The 27,636-nt window shown below is 47.4% G+C and overlaps 1 protein-coding gene across 1 annotated transcript in view; it reads right to left on the minus strand.

The window, feature by feature from the left end:
- Positions 1–27,636, minus strand: part of LOC116980257 — a 75,819-nt gene that overhangs the window by 17,718 nt on the left and 30,465 nt on the right. Inside the window, exons 9-10 of the mRNA XM_033032310.1 lie at positions 4,728–4,821; positions 1,770–1,897 (exon numbers count right to left, since the gene is read on the minus strand). Coding sequence (XP_032888201.1) covers positions 1,770–1,897; positions 4,728–4,821 — 222 coding nt within the window. The remainder of the gene's footprint in view (positions 1–1,769; positions 1,898–4,727; positions 4,822–27,636) is intronic.

Consider the following 27,636-nt stretch of genomic DNA (forward strand, 5'->3'; position numbering starts at 1 on the left):
TTTACACCATCTTTCAATGGATGTAAATCACTTTGGACCTAGACTCTAGTTCTGCGGAAATGTAAAGCAATATCAATACTTTGATACTTCTGCCAATATCTGTTATAGTTCTAAACTGAACGCATTAAAAAATGCAAAAGGAAAGCTTCTTCAAAAATATAATCCTTACTCTCAGTTGAACCTCATTCTGAGTCTAACATATATTATTCACTGTTATGTAGATCACAACTGCATTCTTCCCTCCCAAATTCCCACCTCACCCCAAGTTCTTCTGAACATAAGAGATCTCAAACTTAACACCATTGCACAGCTTCCTGCAGTTCCCACCCAGATCGATGCAGAGAGCAAGACCTTGGTACCTGATGAACAAGGGTGAGGGCTGATTGCAACCATTTTTTGATCCCTCTACCTGTCTCCTCTGCAGTTAAGTCACTCCATCCTGTTCCTGACCTTTTGCCATTTTAGTTATAATTAATCAAAAGAATGCGACTGTCTCCTGGAATACTGTGTCCAGGTAATTCTCTACCTTCCTGAAGTGTCAAACTGTTTGGGTCAGAATCCAGCTCATCATCCCTGAGCCAAAATTCCTCAAACAGCCATCACAGCCCAGATCCAACCTTGACCTTTAAACAAATATATCTTTATATATGTACACATTGAGGTTCCAATCATTGTCTAGAAATATGTTAAGTAGTTTCCAGACTTGTGTCAAGTGGTAACTGTGCAATGTACCAATAATGTCGATGGCTTGGGTCGAGACTTCTTGACTGTCCATTTCTCTGCTGCTGGATCAGTGGAGTTCCTCCAGCAGCTAATCTTGCCAGGAGCAGTGGTATCACCTTTTGGTGACCAGGTGCAGTAGATCTTCTTTTCTTCCTGCCTGACTGCAGCATGCTAGAGCCAAGTGTTTAGCTGCTTGGCATGTGGTGCCCTTGTGTGCCATTATACAAGCATGTACTTTGTGGGATTGAAGCAATAATGCTCTGTCCTCTTCTTCCTCTATTTCTACTCCAGCAAACCTGGGTTTTCTATGGATGCGTCCTCAAGCACAGAAGTTCTTAAGCGTATTTATTATTTGGGGCCTATATGTTTTAATATATCTGCCACTGAAATCCCCATGTTGTCCAATGGCAGAGCTCCATCTTGCCAAGATTCCCCAGCTGGGTATTTAACTCTGATCCGGTGCCAGGTTATGGTTATTATAAGGCTAAGAGAAACAAAGAAATCTATTCTTAAAAAAATGGGTTGATTTAATCATTTTAATTACGGAAAAGTGTTTTAAGTACTACAGATATTTTTTTTCTTTGTTATTAATACTGATTTTTACCATTTTAAATTCTTTATTTTATTTGTAATACTCTATGTGTTTCTAAACAGATATTCGGGGTGGGAGATTGCAACCTTCACGTGGTCCGCCCTGTTTCGACAAATGCAATCAACCCGGCATGCACAATCAAATAAGATCAAATAGAACAAGTTGTCCGACAACTTTCGGCTGTGCACGCCATACGCAAGAAGAAGAAGCAGAACAGATATTCAAGAACATTTCAAACCTCTGAATGCTCAAAGCTAGGGTTGGAACTTTGTAAAGTCCATTGTAAAAGGCTTTCAGGGAAGTTTTGGGTGCCTCATCACCAGGCTGTAAGAGGATTCATGCCAACATGGCAGAACCTCCATAACTAGAAAGTTCAGGTGAGGCATTGAGATCTGAGTCTTGGTTATATCTATATCCAGATCGACAAAAACTCTCCATATTAATTTCTACAAACCTTTTCTCTGTACATGCGCCCTGGAGCATCTGCATTTAACACCATAGCCGCCACATTTCCCACTATTAATGTATGCATCAGGGCTCCAGAAATCATACTGATCACTGTATATGCAACCTCTGATAAGTCTGCAAAATAATTAAATGAAAAATATCTTATTGCGTGAATAATAATTGTTGAAAAAAACTATCTCAGTTGCACATACTGTGATGTCTGCAACTAATATATTGCGTAAATAACATAAATACTATCTCTAAGGTTCTGACGTTATCAAAAATAGATTTGAAATCAGTCTCCTTAATTTTTGAGAGGGGGATAGGTTTATCCTTAAGTGAACTAAAGAAATGTCACCTTTCGGAAAACTGTAACTGCTCATTGTCTCCTCAATTGTACATTCATGCACATTATTAAAATATTAATGAAAATCAACCAGGCACTCAAAATATTCCCAATCCTGGAAAGTCTTTAAAGTAAAATATTTTAAATAACAGGACATTTTGTTTTGGTCCATTAATTATTGTATTGACTTCAATTAATAAAGGTTTGATCAGTTATCAGAAGGAAAGGGAGGCAACACATTGCAACATGTGATTCTAGGACCAGCAGCAACTGTGGAGAGAAGGAATGGGAGATGTTTCGGGTCAAGACCCTTCTTCAGACTCAGTCAGGCGAGAGGAAGTCTAGAGATATGGAAGGGTAAGATGTGAAAAGGACATATCAACGCAGATGTTGATAAGGAAATGTAGAATGGTTCATTGTTAGATGAGGGGAAGGTGACAACGAGGCATACAATCAGTAAAATTAATCAGAAGGACAGTGAAATTAATCAGGGAACTAGGGTTGGGGACGGACAGAGAAAGAGGGAAAGCAAGGGTTGGTCTCGTCGATATACAGGAATCAACACCTGGAACAGCGAATACAGCAGATAAGTTTGAGATGCAAGTGAACCTCTGCCTCACCTGAAAGATTGTCGGGGTATTTGGACAGAGTTGAGGGAGGAGGTATAGGGACAGGTGCAAGTGAACCTCTGCCTCACCTGAAAGGACTGTAGCTATGCCTCCTGTCCCCTAGACCTCCTCCTCCCTCGATTCCATCCAATGACCCTGACAGTCCTTTTAGGTGAGGCAGAGGTTCACTTGCACCTCCTCCAACGCCATCTACTGTATCTGCTGCTCCTGGTGTGGACTATATCGGCAAGACCAAGTGCAGGCTTAACGATCGTTTCGCTGAACACCTTCACTCATTCTGCCTAGGCTTACACACGATCTCCAAGTTGCTAAACACTTTAACTTCCCCTCCCTTCCACACTGACCTTTCTGTCCTGGGCCTCCCCCATTGTCAGAGTGAGAACCAATGCAAATTGGAGAAACAGCACCTCATTTCACTTGGGCAACCTGCAACCCAGCAGAAAGCGTATTGATTTCTCTAACTTAAAGTAACCCTTGCTTTCCCTCTCTCTCCATCCCACTCCTTTCCTAGTTCTCCAACCAGTCTGACGGTCCTCCCTGATTACATTTTATCTTTGTATGCTTCGTTGTTACCTTCTCCTAGCTAACAATAATCTATTCTACATTTTCCTTGAAATTCATTCCCATTGATGTCTCGTTTTCACACCTTACACTTCCTTATCTCTGTCCCCCCTTACCCCTGACTCTCAGTCTGAAGAAGGGTCTTGATCCAAAACATCACCCATTCCTTCTATCCAGAGATGCTGCCTGTCCCTCTGAATGACTCCAGCATTTTGTGCCTATCATCAGTGTAAAATAGCATCTGCAATTCCTCTCTACCTTTCCTTATCATCGTCTCCTATGATCTGTCATTTTCACACCTTACCCTTCCATATCTCTAGACTCCCTCTCCCCTGACTCTCAGTCTGAAGAATAGTCTCGACCAGTAACATCAGCCATTCCTTCCCTCCAGGGATGCTACCTGTCCCGCTAAGTTACTCCAATATTTTGTGTCTATCTAACCTAACCTATCTAACTGCTGAGTATGGGAATTTTACAGCACCAGCTCTTTGGCCTTGACAAAGACTATGAAAAGCTCTGACATGTTTTTGGGGTTCTCAAGGCTATTCTGAGACCCTCTTTTATTTGCTCCAATTCATAAACTGATGTAGTTGTAATTTTCTGCTTCTAACATTTGTAACCTACCAAATTTTCCAGTCATTTTAACATGCTGATTTAGGAAAGCTAATTTGAAGGACAAATTAAGGTTATATAAATTTGAAACAGTTATTTTAATGGAAATTACAGAATGTAAAGTGAAAAGAAGGATGAAATACAATGTTAATGTGGGATATCATATTCCTCTCTGTGTGAACTATAATGTAGGGAAATACATTGTGCCAACTATTTTGTGGCCATACAATGAAGAGTAACCTTCCATTTATTTCACAACCTCAGGGGTTCCAAAATGTTTTACGGCCAATGATATACTTTTGAGCTACAGTCACTGTTGGGATATTGGATAGTGGCACGGTCACCAATTTGTGCACATCAGGTTTGTACAAGTAGTTTGGTAACAACCCAATTATCAGTTTTAGTAATACGGGTTTGGAATCAAATTTGGCCAGGCCATTGGAAGACTTTCCCATGTTCTTTTCCAAGGTTGCAATGTGATCTTTATGTCCGACTGATATTCACACTATGCCTCAGTTTAATATCTTATCAAATAGACAGTACTCTGCAAAGATAGTGCTGCATGCCTTTGGTATACTTATATCCATGAATATGTAAGCTTAGATGTTATGGTTGTTCCTTGAAGTCAGACAGGATATCACAATAAATATAGATTTATTACAGGAAAGTAGATACAAAGCTGGCTGCTTGTATGCTTCATGCTATTACTCAGAAATAAAACATAAATTTCCCTCACAGTACTAAAATGACAAATATTCTCCATCAGTATGCTAGAGCTTGTTTAAATTTAGACCTGATAGTTTAACAATTTTGTTACCTGTGGGTAAACCTCCTGGCCCATAGCTGTTGGCTAGAGTATGAGAGATGGCACGAAGTACTCCTGCTGAGTACTGATCAGCCCACCATGCTTCCTGTAAAATAAAACAGAATCCTCTGTGCAAAAAAAAGTGCAAAATTAATAGCCCAGAACTACTGACTACCCACTTTTGCTGCTGACCTATGCAGGAAGCATGAATTTAACTTTAGCAAATCTACTTATGTCAGTTTAGTGACAAATGCCATGCATGCCTAAATAATGACGCTATAATAAATCTATCATATGGTTGAAGCAATGCAGGATCAGCAGCCAAATATAAAGCTGACAGATTACTAAATATTGCTCTTGGCTTAGCCAGCTATCAAACTCTCGGTTTATGAATGTATTTCAGTTCCTGGCATTCAAAAACTAAAACTCTTGTGTAGGAAAGAACTGCAGATGCTGGTTTAAATCGCAGGTAGACACAAAATGCTAACATAGTCGAAGGAGGTCTTCTACATAATCGAAGGAGGTCTTCAACTTGACATTTTTTCTAACTCTCCGAAACTCTTCTAAACTTGGCAATTAGGTAGCCGCAGTAGGACAGACCATGCAGCGACCTAATTCGCAAGTTTAGAAGTTTGCCCTCGCCTCATACTTGCAGCATGGTCGACACGAGGTCCTAGGAGGTCTTTGTAACTCTCCTTCATGCTCGAGAGTAGTCCCCGTGTACTCGAGGCCTCAGCTAGGTCACGGCGTTTTTTTCAACATGCTGAAAAATGCCCTCGAGTAAAGAAAGGTCGCCATGGAAAAAATTAATATCTAGCCGAGGAAGGTCGTAGTAGGTCGGCATGTTATTCGTAGGTTATCGAAGGCAATCAAAGGTAATCGCACGTAGTCGAAGATAAAGCTCGTTGAGAAAAAAAAGGTATGTAAACCAACCGGTAATGTTAAATGGCCGCTAAACTTTATTTAACGTTGTCTGGCTTCTAAAAAGTCTCTCTGCTCCTTCCCCCCCCCCATCTCTCCCCCCTTCTCTACCCCCCACCCCCGCTCTCTCTAAAGGACTTACCGTAACTGTATCAGCCGTCTTTTACCTTCCTGTTCATCGCGGGTGGGAATTTCAGACAGCGCTCCCCCACTTTCCCTGGCCCCCGTCTTTGCGGGGGGGTGTGTGTGTCTGTGTGTGTGTGTGTGTGTGTGTGTGTGTGTGTGTCTGTGTGTGTGTGTGTGTCTGTCTGTGTGTGTGTGTGTGTGTGTGTGTGTGTGTGTGTGTCTGTGTGTCTGTGTGTCTGTGTGTGTCTGTGTGAGTGTGTGTGTGTGTGTGTGTGTGTGTGTGTGTGTGTGTGTGTGTGTGTGTGTGTGTGTGTGTGTGTGTGTGTGTGTGTGTGTGTAGATGGTCGATCCGGCTGGCGGTTTTATCGCTAACGGTCCATCCAGATCGAGCTTTTTCAGGCGAGTCCCTTCGAACCTAAAGGTCAAAGACTCACTGAAAAGTCGCTTTAGTGACACAGGCCCTTAACTCTCTCTTCAAACCATCCAGAGAACCAGGCTCCATCACCCTCAGCGGCAGAGAATTACACAGGCTCACAACTCTCTGGGTGAAAATGTTATGCCTCATCTCCGTTCTAAATGGCTTACCCCTTATTCTTAAACAGTGGCCCTAGGTTCTGGACTCCCCTAACATCGGGGCCGTGTTTCCTGCCTCTATCCAAACCCTTAGTAATTGTTGTGTCCTAGAGTCACCACTAGAGGGCTCTGCCTCGAGATCAATGTTTCCTAAGGGGGTTCCCTGGGCGACGTCCAGGGGTTTGGCAGCAGCCATGTTAAGCTTGAAATAAACACACTTCGGGTTCTGTACACCAAGTGTAGATTGTGAATTATTTAGCCCTCGAACACAACATCTGGCGACGAGGATGGCTGGTTTAACCCTCGCTGCCCCATCTCCATTCTTGGAAACTCCAGGAGCTGTGCAAATCGAAAGTGCCATGCATAACGCCGAGGTGCTCAAACAACAGCAGATGGCAGGCTCCGAGGGAGCAATTAGTCCTGCACCCCATCAGATGAACACAGCACCAGTGCAGGGCATTCAGAGGCAATCAAAACACGGTCGCTCAAACAGGCAGTGTCCGAATTGTGACCGGAAACACGCTCCCGGGGAATGTCCAGCATACGGTAAACGATGCAACGCGTGCTCAAAGTTAAATCATTTCGAGAAAGTATGCCGGTCATCAAAGGAGAAGGCGTCATCGGTCCGCCAAGTAGACGATGAATCTCCGGGTGGACACGATGTATACTCCATAAAGGACAGGGCTGACCAGGATGTTCGGTCAACAGGGACTTTCAAAGACTGCATGGTCGAGATCGCTGGGACCTCGGTCTGGCTCCTCATAGATGTGGGGGCGAAGGTTTCAATTTTGAGCGTCGACCTCTACAAAAGGTACTTTTCGGATTACCCACTTACTTCACCGAGGGACACTTCACGCTTATGATGGTTCAACCATACCCACGAGAGGGCTAGTGACCGTTCCTGTCTGCTACAAAGGAGTTAAGCTCGATAGCTTCACATTCTACGTCGCAGAAGGAAAGAGTCTGATGGGAGTCAATTTGTTTGATCGACTAGGGTTCAAGCTTCAGGACTCAACCGGCATGAGCATCAATGTGATCAGTGACGCGGACTATGGACAGGAGTACCCCTCCCTTTTCTCGGGTTTTGGGATAGTTAAAGGGTACTGCCACGCACCTCGTGTAGACACATCAGTCCGGCCGGTTTCACAACGCCTACGGCGTCTACCATTTTCCGTTCGCGCTGAAGTCTCAACGAAACGACTCGAAAAGGATGGTATCATTGAGCGCATCGATTCATCTCCTTGGATATCGAATCTGGTAATCGCGCGACGCAAGAACGGTAAACTCAGGCTGTGCATCGATCTCAAAGTGGTCAACAAAGCCATCATTCCGGACAAATACCCTCTGCCAACAATACAAGAGCTAGCTGCGTCGTTCCACGGTTCAACGGTGTTCACAAAACTGGACATGCGCCGAAGCTACCTTCAGGTACCACTAGCAGAACACAGTCGGCAGTTGTCAGCATTCATTACACATGAAGGAGTATTTCAGTACCGTAGGAATCGTGGCGTCGGTTCTGACAGGCATTGAAGGAGCACTCAATCTCCTCGATGATGTTGTGGTCCATGGAAGGGACAAGGAGGAACACGATCGACGACTGCACGCAGTGTTAGCTCGTCTCGCGCAACACAACTTGATGCTCAACGCAGCAAAGTGCACATTTACAGCATCCGAGATTGATTTTCTCGGGTACAGAGTGACAGCGTCTGGAGTTGAGCCTACTCAGGACAATGTCCAAGCCATCAACGCGATCCCCGCCCCAACTAACGTGAAAGAGCTAGCGTCATTTCTGGGCACCACCAACTTCTACCGCAAGTTTGTGCAGCAGTACGCGCAGATCGCAGAACCGCTACAGAAGCTGCTACGGAAAGACACCAAGTGGGAATGGATGGATGAGCAGGACTTCGCATTCAACATGCTGAAAGACAAAATAGCATCTCCGCCTGTTCTCGCACACTTCGACCCAGGTGCTGACACGTATGTCACAACAGATGCTTCCGGTATAGCGATCGGAGCAGTGTTCTCGCAGAGTATCGAGGGAAGCGAACGACCGATCGCATTTGCATCCCGTCCCTTGACTGCCACAGAACGCAAGTACTCCACGGGGGAACGCGAAGCATTAGCGTGCATTTACGCGTGTGAACACTGGCACGTATACCTATACGGGAGACCATTCACTCTCCGTACAGATCACCAAGCGCTAACTACGTTGTTAGACACGTCAGGCTCAGGACACCGTCCGCTCAGGATCTACAGATGGTCCGATCGCCTTCACCAGTACAACTTCAATGTAGAATATCTCGCAGGTTCACGCAATCGCATCGCAGACATGCTCAGTCGTGTCCCAATGGTGGCACCTGCAAGCACATGAGGTAGCGACGCTTCAAGCAACATTGACGAATACGTTCTCGCGGTAATTTCGCACGCGATGGCGAATCTCGTGACGCGGGGAGAGCTGAAAGCGGAGTCGACAGCTGACGGCACACTGCAAATCGTCTGCCAGTATCTCAGGACAGACTGGCCCAAGGAGATAGCAGACGACTTGGTTCCGTACCACAGGGTACGCCACGAACTGGCTGTGGTTGACGATACATGTGTCATGCGCGGAACTCGAGTGGTTATACCCAAATCGCTGCAACACCGCGTCTTACAACTGGCTCACGAAGGACACCCGGGCATTGTTAAGATGAAACAACGGTGTCGCGAGGCAGTGTGGTGGCCAGCAATAGATCTTTGCGTAGAAGATTTTGTTAAAAATTGTGAAGCATGCACAATTGGTGAGAAAGCAACTAGACCATGTCCTGCCCTTCTTCAGCCATTCCCATGGCCGGACAAACCATGGAGGCACTTGCAACTCGATATCTTCGGAGAGGTGCAAGTTGCGCCAAGAAGCCAGCGGTTTCTACTGGTAGTACATGATCTCCACAGCAAGTGGCCTGAGATCGCAACTACTTTCTCAGTCACGACAAGCTCGATCATCGCGATTCTCGAAAAGCTGTTCACTAAGTGGGGACTGCCGGAGGTCATAACGACGGACAATGGCCCTCAGTTCATATCTGAACAGTTCTCCACTTTCCTCGCGAGCTACGATATTCAACATCAGCAGACGTCGAGATGCAACCCCCAATCGAACGGCGGGGTTGAACGATTCAATCGCATGATTAAGGAAAGCATAAAAGCGAGCATGTCGGAGGGGAAAACGTTCGAACAGTCAATCCATATTCTCCTCCGATCCTACAGATCCACACCACACACGTTGACTGGGAAAACACCGGCAGAGCTGATGATAGGGCGCAACCTGCGAACAAAATTAAATGTACGAGCGCCGCGGTTCAAGGTCGGCGACTGGGTACGGATCAGCCGCCCTAACAGGCAACATAAGCTTGCAAGCGCACTCTCCAAGCCGATACAGATTAAACGGAGATTCGGCGAGAACGCGTACCTCCTCCAAGATAACACCAAATGGAACGCGAGGCGCCTAATTGCAAGTAGACAGGGACAGGAAGTAGACGAATTGGACACTTTTCCTTTTCCAATATCCAATCAAGACAGTGATTGTGGTCAGCATACAGCAGAGCACACAGCGGAGCAGTCTATTCCCGCTCGACGCTCATCCAATCAAGACAGTGATTGTGGTCAGCATACAGCAGAGCACACAGCGGAGCAGTCTATTCTCGCTCGACGCTCTCAGCGACAGAGGAGGAGACCTCTATATCTGCAGGATTATCAGCTGTGAAGCCTTAAACGTTATGTGCACCGAGCTGTTATGTTGGACTGATTGCATATGGACATATTTGGGTGGATAACGGGACTTATATGTTAACCTTCGTTTATAAGGAGGGAAATGTGTTGTGTCCTAGAGTCACCACTAGAGGGCTCTGCCTCGAGATCAATGTTTCCTAAGGGGGTTCCCTGGGCGACGTCCAGGGGTTTGGCAACAGCCATGTTAGGCTTGAAATAAACACACTTCGGGTTCTGTACACCAAGTGTAGATTGTGAATTATTTAGCCCTCGAACACAACAGTAATCTTATATGTTTCAATAAGATACCCTCTCATCCTTCTAAATTCCAGAGTATACAAGCCCAGCTACTCCATTCTATCCACATATGACAGTCCTGCCATCCCAGGAATTAACCTTGTAAACCTACACTGTATCCCCTTAATAACAAGAACGTCCTTCCTCAAATCTAGAGACCAAAACTGATCACAATACTCCAGGTGTGGTCTCAATAGGGCCCTGTACAACTGCAAAAGGACCTCTTTGCCCCTATATACTTAACTCCTCTTGTTATGAAGGCCAACATGCCATTCGCTTTCTTCACTGCCTGCTGTACCTGCATGCTTACTTTCAGTGACTGATGAACAAGGACCCCCCCAGATCCCGTTGTACTTCCCCTTTTCCTAACTTGACACCATTTAGATAATATTCCTGTTTTTGCCACTAAAGAGGATAACCTCATTCATCCACATTAAACTGCATCTGCCATGCATCTGCCCACTCACCCAACCTGTCCTAGTAACCCTGCATCCTCAAAGCATCCTCCTCATAGTTCACACTGCCACCCAGCTTTGTGTCATCTGCAAATTCGCTAATGTTACTTCAACCCCTTCATCTAAATATCTACTGATGATGTGTCCTGTGCCCAACTGTCCTAAAGGTTACCCAGGCCAAGATATACGTATCCACTCCCCCACCCCCCCCCCCCCCCCCCCCCCCCGCCCCCCCCCCCACAGATGTTGAGCGTCTACCACTCTCAACAATCAACGAATGTCGTGAAATGCTCCCCACCTATTGGCACAAGGGACTTCTTAACATCTTGTCCTGTGTATTTGATTCTGATAATCTGGACTCGTCCAGTGACTGCTGTGAAAGGACAGCTGACAACATGGGAAAGTCCACGTGACAGCTTGGAGAGACAGCTGACAGGAGGGAACAGACCCCACTGGGGCCGTCATGGGCTAGCTACCCATGATAGCAGTCCCCAACGCTGTTTCAGTTAGTTGGAGACACCCGCTAAATGCTACTAAAAGTAAATTAAAGAGAATACCCCTAGAGCCTGCGAGAGCGGGGGCGGAAGATGGCTCACCGATTGATAACACGGTTACAGACCAAGGAACGGAAACGACTACTGACAAGGAGAGCATGGCACATGAGACATCCACAACAGCTGCGGGACACAAACTTCAGGTGTGCATTTGTGGTTGGGAGAAAATTACATCAGTGAAGGGCTTGAAGATCCACCAAGGGAGGAAAAAGTGCTTGAGAGAGCAGAGACATGGGCCTCGCATTGACCAGTACTTCTTACGAAGCAACCAGTCAAATCAGTCGAGTGAAGCACAGCGACAGGACTCAAACCAAAGTTCGCAGAGCATCAGCACCCATGTCACTGAAGAGGGTGATACAAGCACAGAAATGCCGGTGGAGGAGCCCACGCAACAACGACAAAGACCTCCATTGGAGGGAAAGATCAAAGGGCACAAACCTGGAGTGAAATGGCCCAAAGCTGTTGAAAAGAAAGAGTGGGAGACGGTCAACAGTGACCTTATACATATCTTGGAGCAACAAGCGGGCACAGCAGTGGAAAAGCTTGAAAGGATGGGCAACACAATCTACAGCTATGGAGAAGAACGGTTTGGGGTGAGTAAAGGGAGAGGTGGAAAGAAATTACCAACACCAATCAAGTCTAGGAGGCAGCAGGAGATCGAGAGGCTAATCAGAGAGAGGAGACAGTTGAAAAAGCAATGGAAAAAAGCAACTGAGGCAGAGAGAGAAGGTCTCATGCTACTCCAAGAGGACATCAAGAGCCGATTGGCAACCTTGCGAAAAGCAGAGAACTTGAGGAAACTTCGCAGGAAGAAAGAACACACAAGAACACGGTTCTACAAAGACCCTTTCAAGTTCATCAAAGACCTCTTCGCAAAGGAAAAAAGTGGAACTTTGAAAACATCAAAACGGGAATTGGAGGAACACCTGGAAAAGGCCCACCAAGACACGAAAAGGCATGAGCAGTTAGTCATCCCACATGACATCCCGCCTATTCAACCACCTGAATTCAACCTGGACACCAGCCCTCCAAGATGGAAAGAGGTAGAGAACACTGTCCGGCGAGCAAGAGCAGCATCAGCTCCGGGGCCAAATGGAGTACCATACAAGCTCTACAAGAACGCACCGGATGTGTTACGCTTTCTATGGAAGCTCATGAGGGTGGTGTGGAAGAAGCAAACAATACCTAAGGCGTGGCGAAGGGCCGGCGGCGTGCTAATACCTAAAGAAAAGGATGCGTCAGACATCAGCCAATTCCGGCCAATATGTCTCCTCAACGTTGAGGGAAAAATCTTTTTCAGCATTGTATCACAAAGGCTGTCCACCTATCTGGTAACAAACAAGTACATTGATACATCTGTACAGAAAGCAGGAATTCCAGGATTTTCGGGCTGCTTGGAGCATACAAGCATGATCTGGCACCAGATCCAAGCAGCTAAGAAGGAGAAGAGAGACCTACATGTGATCTTCCTCGATCTGGCCAATGCATTTGGTTCAGTTCCCCATGAACTCCTTTGGGAATCTTTTGCCTTTTTCCATGTACCAGAGCTCATCACCACACTGGTCAAGAGCTATTTCCAAGACCTGCAGCTGTGCTTCACAACAGCTGACTTCAGTACAACATGGCAGCGCTTGGAAGTAGGCATCATGGCAGGCTGCACAGTCTCACCCTTGGCCTTTACAATGGCCATGGAAGTCATCATCAGGGCCTCAAAATGGGTGGTGGGCGGTGAACGAACCAGGGCTGGGCTCCGTCTGCCACCCATCAGGGCATACATGGACGACATGACCACACTAACCACTACTGCAGCATGCACCAAGCGGCTACTTGGAAAGCTGCAGGAGAACATCAAGTGGGCCCGAATGAAGATCAAACCATGTAAATCTCGAAGCATCTCCATAGTCAAGGGGGTGCTTAGAGACACAAGGTTCTGTATCGGTGACGACCCTATACCAACAGTGTCTGAACAGCCAGTTAAAAGCCTGGGCAGATGGTACAATGCAAGTCTCAAGGATAAAGAGCAGGTGGAACAACTAAGGCAAGAAATTGTCAATGGCCTGGAGAACATCAATCAGACCCTACTGCCTGGGAAACTGAAGCTCTGGTGCCTACAGTTTGGACTCCTTCCTCGGACAATGTGGCCACTGACCATTTATGAAGCCCCAATAACAACTGTGGAGAAGATGGAGCGAACCATAACTTCATACGCGAAGAAATGGCTCGGGGTCCCACGATGTCTAACTAACATCGGCCTATATGGCAAAGGGGTCCTGGAACTACCTCTCACTAGTCTAACAGAGGAATACAAGTGTTCTAAAGTAAGACTTCAGATGACACTGAGGGACTCTAGAGACAAGACCATCAGTGCTGTTGCGCCGCCCCTAGTAACTGGCCGGAAGTGGACGCCATCTGATGCATTACAGCAAGCTTCATCAGCCCTGAGATACAAAGACATCGTGGGGCAAGTCCAGCAGGGAAGAGGAGGCTTTGGCCTTACGACAAGTAAACCAACTTGGCGAAAGGCCACAACATCAGAGCGGAGGACATTGGTGGTCGAGGAGGTGCGGCGACAAGAGGAGGCCGCAAGAAGTGCAAAGGCGGTCTCTCTTGCCAAACAGGGGCAATGGATGCAGTGGGAAGGTGTGGAGCGGAGGAAGATCAGCTGGAAAGAACTATGGGAAATGGAAGCAAGCAAGATCAGCTTCATCATCAGAGCGACTTATGACGTGCTTCCATCACCAAAGAACCTCCATCAGTGGTACGGCGAGGATCCAACCTGTGCCCTCTGCCCAACTCCAGCGACCCTCAAACACATCATGGTAGGCTGCAAGACCAGCCTCACGCAAGGGAGATACACGTGGCGGCATAATCAGGTACTAAAAAGCCTGGCATCAGCCCTTGAGAACAGGCGGTGTGCGACCAACTCCTTGCCTCCGAGAGCAAGCAACCCCCTCCCCCTAAGGGCAACAACCTTTGTCCGAGAAGGACAGAAAACATCTAAACATCCTTCCACCAGATCAGAAGAAGGAAACCTATGCAGGGCCCGCGACTGGAGGATGCTGGCGGACATTGGCCGACAACTAGTTTTTCCACCTGAAATTGCTTCCACCAACCTCAGGCCAGACTTGGTGTTCTGGTCCCCTTCACAGAAGACTGCTTACATCATAGAGCTCACAGTTCCATGGGAGAACTCTGTTGAGGAGGCCTATGAGCGTAAGAAGCTGCATTACGCAGAGCTTGCAGCAGAGGCAACGCAGCGTGGCTGGAACACCAAAGTCTATCCAGTTGAAGTGGGATGCAGAGGATTTGTTGCGTCATCTACCATCAGACTGCTGAAGGAGCTTGGAATCCACGGTCAGGCTCTGCGGAAGACCATAAGATCACTCTCAGAGGCGGCTGAAAGAAGCAGCCGGTGGATTTGGCTCAAGCGGAAAGATCCATGCTGGGCCCCAAGTATTTCAGGGTGAATCTTTGGGACGGTTTGACACGGGACACGCGCTGAGGGCTGATCATCCTGCAGCGGGCCGCCCTTGTGGAGGGTGTATAGTGATAAAAGGCCGAAACACCCAGTGATGCAAGGGTACACTACTGATGATGTGTCCTGTGCCCAACTGTCCTAAAGGTTACCCAGGCCAAGATATACGTATCCACTCCCCCACCCCCCCCCCCCCCCCCCCCCGCCCCCCCCCCCACAGATGTTGAGCGTCTACCACTCTCAACAATCAACGAATGTCGTGAAATGCTCCCCACCTATTGGCACAAGGGACTTCTTAACATCTTGTCCTGTGTATTTGATTCTGATAATCTGGACTCGTCCAGTGACTGCTGTGAAAGGACAGCTGACAACATGGGAAAGTCCACGTGACAGCTTGGAGAGACAGCTGACAGGAGGGAACAGACCCCACTGGGGCCGTCATGGGCTAGCTACCCATGATAGCAGTCCCCAACGCTGTTTCAGTTAGTTGGAGACACCCGCTAAATGCTACTAAAAGTAAATTAAAGAGAATACCCCTAGAGCCTGCGAGAGCGGGGGCGGAAGATGGCTCACCGATTGATAACACGGTTACAGACCAAGGAACGGAAACGACTACTGACAAGGAGAGCATGGCACATGAGACATCCACAACAGCTGCGGGACACAAACTTCAGGTGTGCATTTGTGGTTGGGAGAAAATTACATCAGTGAAGGGCTTGAAGATCCACCAAGGGAGGAAAAAGTGCTTGAGAGAGCAGAGACATGGGCCTCGCATTGACCAGTACTTCTTACGAAGCAACCAGTCAAATCAGTCGAGTGAAGCACAGCGACAGGACTCAAACCAAAGTTCGCAGAGCATCAGCACCCATGTCACTGAAGAGGGTGATACAAGCACAGAAATGCCGGTGGAGGAGCCCACGCAACAACGACAAAGACCTCCATTGGAGGGAAAGATCAAAGGGCACAAACCTGGAGTGAAATGGCCCAAAGCTGTTGAAAAGAAAGAGTGGGAGACGGTCAACAGTGACCTTATACATATCTTGGAGCAACAAGCGGGCACAGCAGTGGAAAAGCTTGAAAGGATGGGCAACACAATCTACAGCTATGGAGAAGAACGGTTTGGGGTGAGTAAAGGGAGAGGTGGAAAGAAATTACCAACACCAATCAAGTCTAGGAGGCAGCAGGAGATCGAGAGGCTAATCAGAGAGAGGAGACAGTTGAAAAAGCAATGGAAAAAAGCAACTGAGGCAGAGAGAGAAGGTCTCATGCTACTCCAAGAGGACATCAAGAGCCGATTGGCAACCTTGCGAAAAGCAGAGAACTTGAGGAAACTTCGCAGGAAGAAAGAACACACAAGAACACGGTTCTACAAAGACCCTTTCAAGTTCATCAAAGACCTCTTCGCAAAGGAAAAAAGTGGAACTTTGAAAACATCAAAACGGGAATTGGAGGAACACCTGGAAAAGGCCCACCAAGACACGAAAAGGCATGAGCAGTTAGTCATCCCACATGACATCCCGCCTATTCAACCACCTGAATTCAACCTGGACACCAGCCCTCCAAGATGGAAAGAGGTAGAGAACACTGTCCGGCGAGCAAGAGCAGCATCAGCTCCGGGGCCAAATGGAGTACCATACAAGCTCTACAAGAACGCACCGGATGTGTTACGCTTTCTATGGAAGCTCATGAGGGTGGTGTGGAAGAAGCAAACAATACCTAAGGCGTGGCGAAGGGCCGGCGGCGTGCTAATACCTAAAGAAAAGGATGCGTCAGACATCAGCCAATTCCGGCCAATATGTCTCCTCAACGTTGAGGGAAAAATCTTTTTCAGCATTGTATCACAAAGGCTGTCCACCTATCTGGTAACAAACAAGTACATTGATACATCTGTACAGAAAGCAGGAATTCCAGGATTTTCGGGCTGCTTGGAGCATACAAGCATGATCTGGCACCAGATCCAAGCAGCTAAGAAGGAGAAGAGAGACCTACATGTGATCTTCCTCGATCTGGCCAATGCATTTGGTTCAGTTCCCCATGAACTCCTTTGGGAATCTTTTGCCTTTTTCCATGTACCAGAGCTCATCACCACACTGGTCAAGAGCTATTTCCAAGACCTGCAGCTGTGCTTCACAACAGCTGACTTCAGTACAACATGGCAGCGCTTGGAAGTAGGCATCATGGCAGGCTGCACAGTCTCACCCTTGGCCTTTACAATGGCCATGGAAGTCATCATCAGGGCCTCAAAATGGGTGGTGGGCGGTGAACGAACCAGGGCTGGGCTCCGTCTGCCACCCATCAGGGCATACATGGACGACATGACCACACTAACCACTACTGCAGCATGCACCAAGCGGCTACTTGGAAAGCTGCAGGAGAACATCAAGTGGGCCCGAATGAAGATCAAACCATGTAAATCTCGAAGCATCTCCATAGTCAAGGGGGTGCTTAGAGACACAAGGTTCTGTATCGGTGACGACCCTATACCAACAGTGTCTGAACAGCCAGTTAAAAGCCTGGGCAGATGGTACAATGCAAGTCTCAAGGATAAAGAGCAGGTGGAACAACTAAGGCAAGAAATTGTCAATGGCCTGGAGAACATCAATCAGACCCTACTGCCTGGGAAACTGAAGCTCTGGTGCCTACAGTTTGGACTCCTTCCTCGGACAATGTGGCCACTGACCATTTATGAAGCCCCAATAACAACTGTGGAGAAGATGGAGCGAACCATAACTTCATACGCGAAGAAATGGCTCGGGGTCCCACGATGTCTAACTAACATCGGCCTATATGGCAAAGGGGTCCTGGAACTACCTCTCACTAGTCTAACAGAGGAATACAAGTGTTCTAAAGTAAGACTTCAGATGACACTGAGGGACTCTAGAGACAAGACCATCAGTGCTGTTGCGCCGCCCCTAGTAACTGGCCGGAAGTGGACGCCATCTGATGCATTACAGCAAGCTTCATCAGCCCTGAGATACAAAGACATCGTGGGGCAAGTCCAGCAGGGAAGAGGAGGCTTTGGCCTTACGACAAGTAAACCAACTTGGCGAAAGGCCACAACATCAGAGCGGAGGACATTGGTGGTCGAGGAGGTGCGGCGACAAGAGGAGGCCGCAAGAAGTGCAAAGGCGGTCTCTCTTGCCAAACAGGGGCAATGGATGCAGTGGGAAGGTGTGGAGCGGAGGAAGATCAGCTGGAAAGAACTATGGGAAATGGAAGCAAGCAAGATCAGCTTCATCATCAGAGCGACTTATGACGTGCTTCCATCACCAAAGAACCTCCATCAGTGGTACGGCGAGGATCCAACCTGTGCCCTCTGCCCAACTCCAGCGACCCTCAAACACATCATGGTAGGCTGCAAGACCAGCCTCACGCAAGGGAGATACACGTGGCGGCATAATCAGGTACTAAAAAGCCTGGCATCAGCCCTTGAGAACAGGCGGTGTGCGACCAACTCCTTGCCTCCGAGAGCAAGCAACCCCCTCCCCCTAAGGGCAACAACCTTTGTCCGAGAAGGACAGAAAACATCTAAACATCCTTCCACCAGATCAGAAGAAGGAAACCTATGCAGGGCCCGCGACTGGAGGATGCTGGCGGACATTGGCCGACAACTAGTTTTTCCACCTGAAATTGCTTCCACCAACCTCAGGCCAGACTTGGTGTTCTGGTCCCCTTCACAGAAGACTGCTTACATCATAGAGCTCACAGTTCCATGGGAGAACTCTGTTGAGGAGGCCTATGAGCGTAAGAAGCTGCATTACGCAGAGCTTGCAGCAGAGGCAACGCAGCGTGGCTGGAACACCAAAGTCTATCCAGTTGAAGTGGGATGCAGAGGATTTGTTGCGTCATCTACCATCAGACTGCTGAAGGAGCTTGGAATCCACGGTCAGGCTCTGCGGAAGACCATAAGATCACTCTCAGAGGCGGCTGAAAGAAGCAGCCGGTGGATTTGGCTCAAGCGGAAAGATCCATGCTGGGCCCCAAGTATTTCAGGGTGAATCTTTGGGACGGTTTGACACGGGACACGCGCTGAGGGCTGATCATCCTGCAGCGGGCCGCCCTTGTGGAGGGTGTATAGTGATAAAAGGCCGAAACACCCAGTGATGCAAGGGTACACTACTGATGATGTGTCCTGTGCCCAACTGTCCTAAAGGTTACCCAGGCCAAGATATACGTATCCACTCCCCCACCCCCCCCCCCCCCCCCCGCCCCCCCCCCCACAGATGTTGAGCGTCTACCACTCTCAACAATCAACGAATGTCGTGAAATGCTCCCCACCTATTGGCACAAGGGACTTCTTAACATCTTGTCCTGTGTATTTGATTCTGATAATTAAAAGCCTCATCTTGACCACTTCCTGTCTGCACGGTACATTGGTTTAGAAAAAACGCTACCATATCTCGCAATGATTTTTGGCCATCTTACTCACAATCCTCATCCGCTGAGCCGGTCCCGAAGATTTTTCCCATCGATGAAAAATAAAAAAGTTATGAGTGTTTAATAAACCTTGAGATCCTCTCGCTTGTCAATCACCGCGATTAAGGTAACGCCCCTTTCGGGAGGGGCGGGGGGCAGGACTATAAAACCCCGGATGCCTGGACATGACTCAGTCACTCTGCAAGATTGCGAGGGAGAGGCCACGATTCTCATTCTAAGCTGTAAATCAACTGAAATGTGAATCTGCAATGTACTTGCAATAAATGATGTTAGCCCTTAATGAAAATGAAATAAGTTGTTTGGGCTGCCCAGTGTTTGAAACGGCAATGGCGATGGAAATGAAATTAACATGCAATGAGCAGTTTGGCCTGCCCTGTGCTTGAAACTGCAATGGCAATGGAAATGAACTGAAAATGCAATGAGCTGTTTGGCCTGCCCTGTGCTATAAACTGCAATGGCAATAGAAATGAAATGAAAATGCAATCAGCTGTTTGGCCTGCCCTGTGCTTCAAACTACAAAGGCAATGGAAATTAAATGAAAATGCAATCAGATGTTTGGCCTGCCCTGTGCTTGAAACTGCAATGGCAACGGAAGTGAAATGAAAATGCAATGAGCTCTTCGGCCTGCCCTGTGCTTGAAACTGCAATGGAAGTGAAATGCAAATGCAATGAGTTGTTCGGCCTGCCCTGTGATTGAAACTGCAATGGCAATGGAAGTGAAAAGAAAATGCAATGAGCTGTTCGGCCTGCCCTGTGCTTGAAACTGCAATGGCAATGGAAGTGAAATGTAAATGCAATGAGCTATTCGGCCTGCCCTGTGCTTGAAACTGCAATGGCAATGGAAGTGAAATGAAAATGCAATGAGCTGTTTGGCCTGTCCTGTACTTGAAACTGCAATGGCAATGGAAATGAGCTGAAAGTGCAATGAGCTGTTTGGCTTGCCCTGTGCTTGAAACTGCAATGGCAATGGAAATGAGCTGAAAGTGCAATGAGCTGTTTGGCCTGCCCTGTGCTTGAAACTGCAATGGGAATGGAAATGAAATGAAAATGCAATGAGCTGTTTGGCCTGCCCTGTGCTTGAAACTGCAATGGCAACGGAAATGACATGAAAATCCAATGAGCTGTTTGGCCTGCCCAGTGCTTGAAACTGCAATGGCAATGGAAATGAACTGAAAATGCATTGAGCTGTTTGGCCTGCCCTGTTCTTGAAACTGCAATGGCAATGGAAGGGAAATGAAAATGCAATCAGCTGCTTGGCCTGCCCTGTGATTGAAACTGCAATGGCAATGGAAATGAAATGAAAATGCAATCAGCTGCTTGGCCTGCCCTGTGCTTGAAACGGCAATGGAAATGGAAATGAAATTAAAATGCAATGAGCTGTTTGGCCTGCCCTGTGCTTGAAATTGAAATGGAAATGAAATGAGTTGTTTGGCCTGCGTGAAACCACTATTTTCTGCCCCCAAGGCCCCTATTACCTGAGAAACCAGTCCCTTTCGCCCAAAATGCCCGTATTAGCCCAGGATGAGTATTTTGGCCCAAAAGGCCCATGCCAGGCCAGAAAAAGTGCCTTTCACTGAGATTTCACCCAGATATTTTTTAAAGAGCCCCTTCGGCCCATCAGGCCTGTACTAGCTCAGAAGGAATTCCTTCGGTCCATCAGTAAGTATTTCCCCTGCAAGTATTAAACCTCATCCCAGTATTTTTCTCCCTCCCTTCATTGGCTCCCTGTGATATCCAGGCCAGGATAGACTTTCCTTCTTCATTGCTGTGATCTGCAGAAAAAGATGAAAAATGTCTAAAATCGATTCTCCACCCTCTCCCTCTTCTCTCTCTCTCTCTCTCTCACAGAGTCTCTCACCTGTTTTGGGCAGAATTTCTGGTAATGTCTGAGCCGCTAAGCCACCAGGCCTGAGTGACTGAGCTGCCAGTCCACCAGGCCTGATTGACTGAGCTGCCAGCCCACCAGGCCTGAGTGACTGAGCTACCAACCCACCAGGCCTGAGTGACCGAGCTGCCAGCCCACCAGGCCTGAGTGACTGAGTTGCCAGCCCACCAGGCCTGAGTGACTGAGCTGCCAGCCCACCAGGTCTGAGTGACTGAACTGCCAGCACACCAGGTCTGAGTGACTGAGCTGCCAGCGCAAGAATCCATTCAGTCCACAATGTCCATGCTAGCACTCTGGAAACCAGTCCCTTCGGCCCACAACACCCATACTAGCGCTCCAGAAAGCGCCCCCCCCCCCCGGTCACCAATATTGGAATTGGTGGAGAGGTGGAATATTGTGTTGGGGGACCAGCCCTCCCGTGTGAACATGGGACCCAACGGGTCCCACTTAGTCTGGTACATTGCAAATAGCTGCGGTCCCAGAACCGAGCTTTGCGGTACCCCACTAGTCACTGCCTGCTATTCTGAAAGGGACATGTTAATCCCCATTCTTTCTTTCCTGTTTGCCAACCAATTTTCTACCCTACCCCCAATACCATGTGCTCTAATTTTGTCCACTAATCTCCTAAATGGGACCTAATCAAATGCTTTCTGAAAGTCCAGGTACACTACATCTATTGGCTCTCCCTTGTCCATTTTCTTGGTTACATCCTCAAACAATTCCAGAAGATTAGTCAATCATGATTTCCCCTTCATAAATCCATGCTGACTCGGACCGATCCTGCTACTGCTATCCAAATGTGCTGCTATTTCATCTTTAATAATTGACTCCAGCATCTTCCCCACCACCCATGTCAGGCTAACTGGTCTACAATTCCGTTTTCTCTCTCCCTCCTTTCTTAAAAGTGGAATAACATTAGCTACCCTCCAATCCACAGGAACTGATCCTGAATCTATAGAATATTGGAAAGTTATCACCAATGCGTCCACACGTTTTCTAGTGCCACTCCCTTAAGTATGCTGGGATGCAGACCATCAGGCCCTGGGGATTTATTGGCCATCAGTCTCATCAGTCTACTGATCAAGACCCTTCTTCAGACTAAAAACTCTTGATACATTTAAGCAAATGTAATAAATTAAAAAATATTAAGACTCACCTATGTGCCTTGCAGCCATTTTGAAAAATAATGGAATTGTTGCTCCTGTGCCAGATATTATTTTCATGCAGTTTTCATTGCTTTAGTGTTGTGAAACCGTTGCAACCATTTCACTAATGGCCACCATAGCAAGCTAACGTTACAAGACAGTCAAGAAAAGGCTGGCCGAAAGGGAACCAGCATGTTTCATGCCCCCATATTCCCTTGTACCTATATAGGAATCCAAAATCCGGTCCATAATAATCTTTAAAATACCTTGCCTCATGGAGAATTGTGCAAGTCTGCTCAGTAAGTTGAGGATTTAATTAATTGTGCGGGCATAGGGTGGTGAATGAGAATTAGGTGGAGGGGAAGGTCAGAGATAGCTTGAAGGACAGGATGAAAGTATACTCAACCGAAGATGAGGGGGGGATAGGAAAAGATGGCGCTGAGAGAAATGTTCATGGTGTAGATCGTCGAAAGGTCTGTAATGAGTCGAGTCGGACACACGTCAAGATACAACACGTTTATTAAAGTCCACTTACAGCATCGGTCTGCAGGACATTACAGTAACTAGCAGTTACTCGGACTGAATTACATAGGCAAGCTCTTGGTGATATAAATCGCATATTAGGCGGAGCAACTACTAACAAGCACCACAATTGGTTAGTAGGAAATAACCAATCTACATCTTTCCTTGTAGAAACAAAATAAAGCATAGTTATGTGGAAACATGGTGGCTGAACAATATAGTAGCCGGAATGTTAATAACGCATATGGGCAGTGGCGGACTGGGTCTAAAAATATTGGTTGCCAGGAGACAAAGGGAGCCCACTTCATCAGGGGCCCACTTGATATAGGGGGCCCACTTCATCAGGGACCCACTTGCCATCGGGCAAGCTGACACCCTGGCCAGTCCGCCACTGCATATGGGGAAGTATAGATAGTTACACAAAATCACCGCATCTAATGGATGGCCTGCTGACCCGTCCGGCACGTGTGCAGTACGAGTCCGCATCTCCTCCTTTCACCGGTGAAGTGACTGGGGAGGGAACCGCGGATGTGAACGGGGACCCGCTGGGTGGAGGTGGTGAAATAGGCGAGCTAGGTGCCGAACGCCATGGGGAGGCCACGGGGAACAAGGTCTCTGATAGTGGAGCAGCCGGTATACAAAACGCGAGGGTATACAAAACGCGAAACCTCTGGATGTGAAGTTGCAGGAGGCGATTCGTTTACCGGAAGGAAATGTTGACGGATGCATCTGTAACTGGCCCCGTCCACGTTAACCAGGTAGGAGCACGTTTCTTTGGCAGGACTGTGGATGTGACCCAGTTGGCCATAGCCCTTGTTGGTCTGGAGGTGAACCACTGGTAAGAGGTTTAAGTGGCTTACTGGAGTTGTCAAAATAATGTTTTTGTGCATCACGCTTGAATTGTAGTTGTTTCTGGACTGCAGACGGAGAACGAACTTGTAGCTGCAAAAGCTGCAGGTGTACAGGCAGGGCAGCACGGGTTTGACGAGACATCAGTCGTTGGGCTGGGGTACCCTGTATGGGATCCCTTGCAATGTTCCTTAAATTGAGCAGAACCAGGCAGACGTCAGATTTGGCAAGGTAAGAACGCTCCATTAGTTGTTTTGCGCTTCGGACGGCTCGTTCGGCGAGTCCGTTGGACTGCTGGCAATATGTCGATATGTCAATATGTCGAAAGTCCCATCGTTGTGCAAAGTTTTTGAAAAACTGGCTGAAGAACTGACTGCCGTTGTCGGATAGAAGGCGTGCAGGGGAGCCATGCACAGAGAAATGACGTTGCAATTTCTGTATAACTGCTTCAGGTGTGATGGTTTGGAGTAGATCGATGTCAAACCAGCTCGAATAAAAGTCGACAAGAACCAGATAGCTATTCGAATATGTCGGTGGCTACCATGGACCACGGTAGAGGAACCGGGTGCGGCAGTAAGGGCTGCTTCTGCTGCTGTGGCGTCAGGCTTTTGCAGATGGTGCAGACCTCAGTTTTGTCACATATGTACTTGTAAAACATGCATTGTGCCCGTTGTAAAGTTGCATCCACGCCGTGGTGGCCCCTGTGGACGGCATCGAAGTACTTGTCCCAGAGGACAGCTGGAACAACTGCCTTGTGGCTCTTGACTATAATCCCGTCCTGTAACACCAGTTCATCGCGAACCAGGAAGTATGGGCAGATCGCGAGCAGGATGTTGTGTTGTTTATCCGGCCAGCCACGCCGGATGACTGCAGACAGCAATTGTAAAGTCTCGTCAGCAGCCGTGTGCTCTGCCAGGCTGCTTAGGCAATCAGTAGGAACATACGATACCTTCATTACTGAGAACTGGTCCTGTTCAGAGAGTTGTTGTTTGCTGGTTTTGCGTGGAGCCCTTGATAGCGTGTCAGCTACCTGCATGTTTTTGCCTTTTTTATAGACAATGTTTAAATCAAACCGCTGCAGCTGCATCATCATCCGTTGCAGGTGAGCCGGAGCAGCGTGAATGGGTTTATTCAAGATGGTGACCAGCGGCTGGTGGTCTGTTTCTAGATTCACAGACTTCCCCAAAAAAAGTCTTTGAATTTCGTGCAGGCGAAAACCACTGCGAGCAATTCTTTTTCAACCTGGGCATAACGTTGTTCAGTATCGGTTAGTGTGCGGGAGGCAGGCTTGCAGTTGCCATCGGTAGTGGTCTGCAAGCAAGCAGCGCCAAGTCCATACTGGGATGCATCACATGTGAGCGTTACTGGTAGCTCCAAAGCGAAGTAGACGAGTGTAGGTGCGCTGGCCAGCTGCAACTTGAGAGTATCAAAGCTCTTTGGTGCTGCAGATATCAGGTCTTTTGACCTGTATGTCTTTTCGATAGGAAGCATACCCTTGAATATTCGGTTCTGAATCCTGGCCCTCTTGCAGCCATGTCTCAGTAATTCCCACAACATCATACTTGCCAGTTCCTAACTGAGCCTCAAGCTCGTCCACTTTAGTTGCTATAATATTGCTTAGTTATTATAGATCTTTTCAGTCGATGGGTTGAAGCAATCCCTACCACTAATGCTACAGCCCAGTCTGCTGTTGCTGTTTTGCTATGCAAAATTATTCCACGATTCAGACTTCCTACTATTATTAGCTCAGACAATGGGCCACACTTTACGGCTAAAGTTAATGATGAAATGTGTATACAATTAAACATTCGACAACAATTCCACTGTGTACACCATCCGCAGGCTGCAGGAATTGTGGAACGAGCTAATGGAACTTAAAAAAGCAAGCTTGCTAAACTAATTGAAGAGACAAAGCTTAATTGCGTCCAGGTTTTGCCTATGGCTTTATTTGCTATGTATATTACTCCCCATTCTACTACTCAATTGACCCCAGCTGAAGTAATGTATGGGAGGCCCCTCAGGGCGCCCTGGGGGGGCTGAAGAAGTTGTGGAAACAACCTATGATCTCCATGCCTTGGATGAACGGTTGTTGACATACATGCAATTACTCATGGATTATTTCTCAGTTCTGCATTCACAGGTTCGGGAAACACAACGGTATTTGGACAAACCACCTAAGGAAGAACTGCTACAGGCAAGCAACTACGTCCTAATACGAAATTAGGATCGGAAAAAGTTGGGTGATCACTGGAAAGGTCCATACCTTGTATTTCTCACCACCCCTACAGCCGCTAAAGTGGAAGGACACCCTCGGTGGGTGCATCACTCCGACTGCAAGAAGACAGCTGCACCAAGCCATGAATAAAGGTTCTCTTGCCAAGGCCTGGTACTGGACAGTGTTTATTATTATCAGTTCCTTGACCTCACTAACCAAACCATGGGAAAAGAATGTATACCTTGAAGTAACCTATGCATACGCATGACGTTTCAACCCTACTGATCATCCTGCTGGGTATGCGCAGCTATGCCACGAAATGGGAAAATAGGGATTCCCCTGATCTCTATCCCAATGAATAACACTGAAAAATATGCCTTACTGCTTTTCTTCCTCCGTTAATAAAACGATTTGTCGGAATAGCAGGGATGGTTCCCCGAAATATGACAATTTTAGGGGATGGTATATCCCACCTTTTAAGGAGGATTGGAAAATTAATGCACGGAAAGGGGCACAACTTCCACAAATAGAAATAATGGAAAGTTCCCCAGAAGCCAGTTATTGCCACCTGTCACTGTTACCATAAAGGTACAGGGGTTTTCCTGGGAAACAGTTCATGCATCACGATGGATGCTAGTGCTACCTCTGGCCCACCCCGACCTGTTAACAGCGCATATTTTATATGTGGATCATGGGCCTATCCATGGTTACCAGGGATGCCAAATGATGGAGATATGGCAAGGCGGGTGTATGGCCCGCATCATTGGACAGGATGTTGTTACCTTGCTTATGTGGTTCCTGCTATGTGCCATTTTAAACTAATAACAGATCATGCCACATTTAACAACCTTGCACCTAGATCACGGTTTACAAAACGGTATCTCTCCCCAGGTGAGAGTGTTGGGATGACAATGCTCCCCTGGTACGGGATACATCGAAATGCGCTAAGGATCGACCATCTTACTGGGCTATTGGAGGAATTGGCTAATGATACAGCAGCTGCCCTTATGGGAACCCAGGCCCAGATAGGGTCATTGACAGCTGAAATGGTTGCCATGAGGATAGTGGTGCGGATGGCCTTAGATTTTATTCTGGCCGAGAAAGGGGGCACCTGTGCTATCATTGGGCAAGAATGCTGTACCTATATTCCCAACGAATCCTCCAACATAACTGACTGAAGAAGCACGTGTTATTACTGCAGGCTGCCATCTTAATGTCTTTATTGAAAAGACAACCTGTCCTCCATAGTGTGTTCCATATAATTTACAAAGTCATTCAGACTTGGCACCAAGACATTCTTTTGTTCTACTAGTGCATGCTTTTGTAGAAGAATGACTCCATTTTAGATTTGACTATTAGATTTGACTATTAGCTCTTTCAGCCCAAGGTCTCTGATGATGCTGGCTGCCTTTTTGAGGGAGTGACTCTGGTAAATCCCTTTGATGGTGGGATGGTCAGAATCCATGATAGACTTGGCAGTGTTCACAACTTTTTGCAGTCTTCTTCGCTTCTGGACATTGTTTGGTGAGGAAAAATTGGCATGTAGTAAAGCTAATGCTGTGGTTGTTATGGGAGATTTCAACATGCAGGTAGACTGGGAAAATCAGGTTGGTACTGGACCCCAAGAAAGGGAGTTTGTGGAGTGCCTTTGTGATGGATTCTTAGAGCAGCTTGTATTGGAGCCTACCAGGGAGAAGGCAATTCTGGATTTATGTAATGAACCGGA

Source organism: Amblyraja radiata, chromosome 14 (genome assembly GCF_010909765.2).
Source record: "Amblyraja radiata isolate CabotCenter1 chromosome 14, sAmbRad1.1.pri, whole genome shotgun sequence".
Taxonomy (NCBI): domain Eukaryota; kingdom Metazoa; phylum Chordata; class Chondrichthyes; order Rajiformes; family Rajidae; genus Amblyraja; species Amblyraja radiata.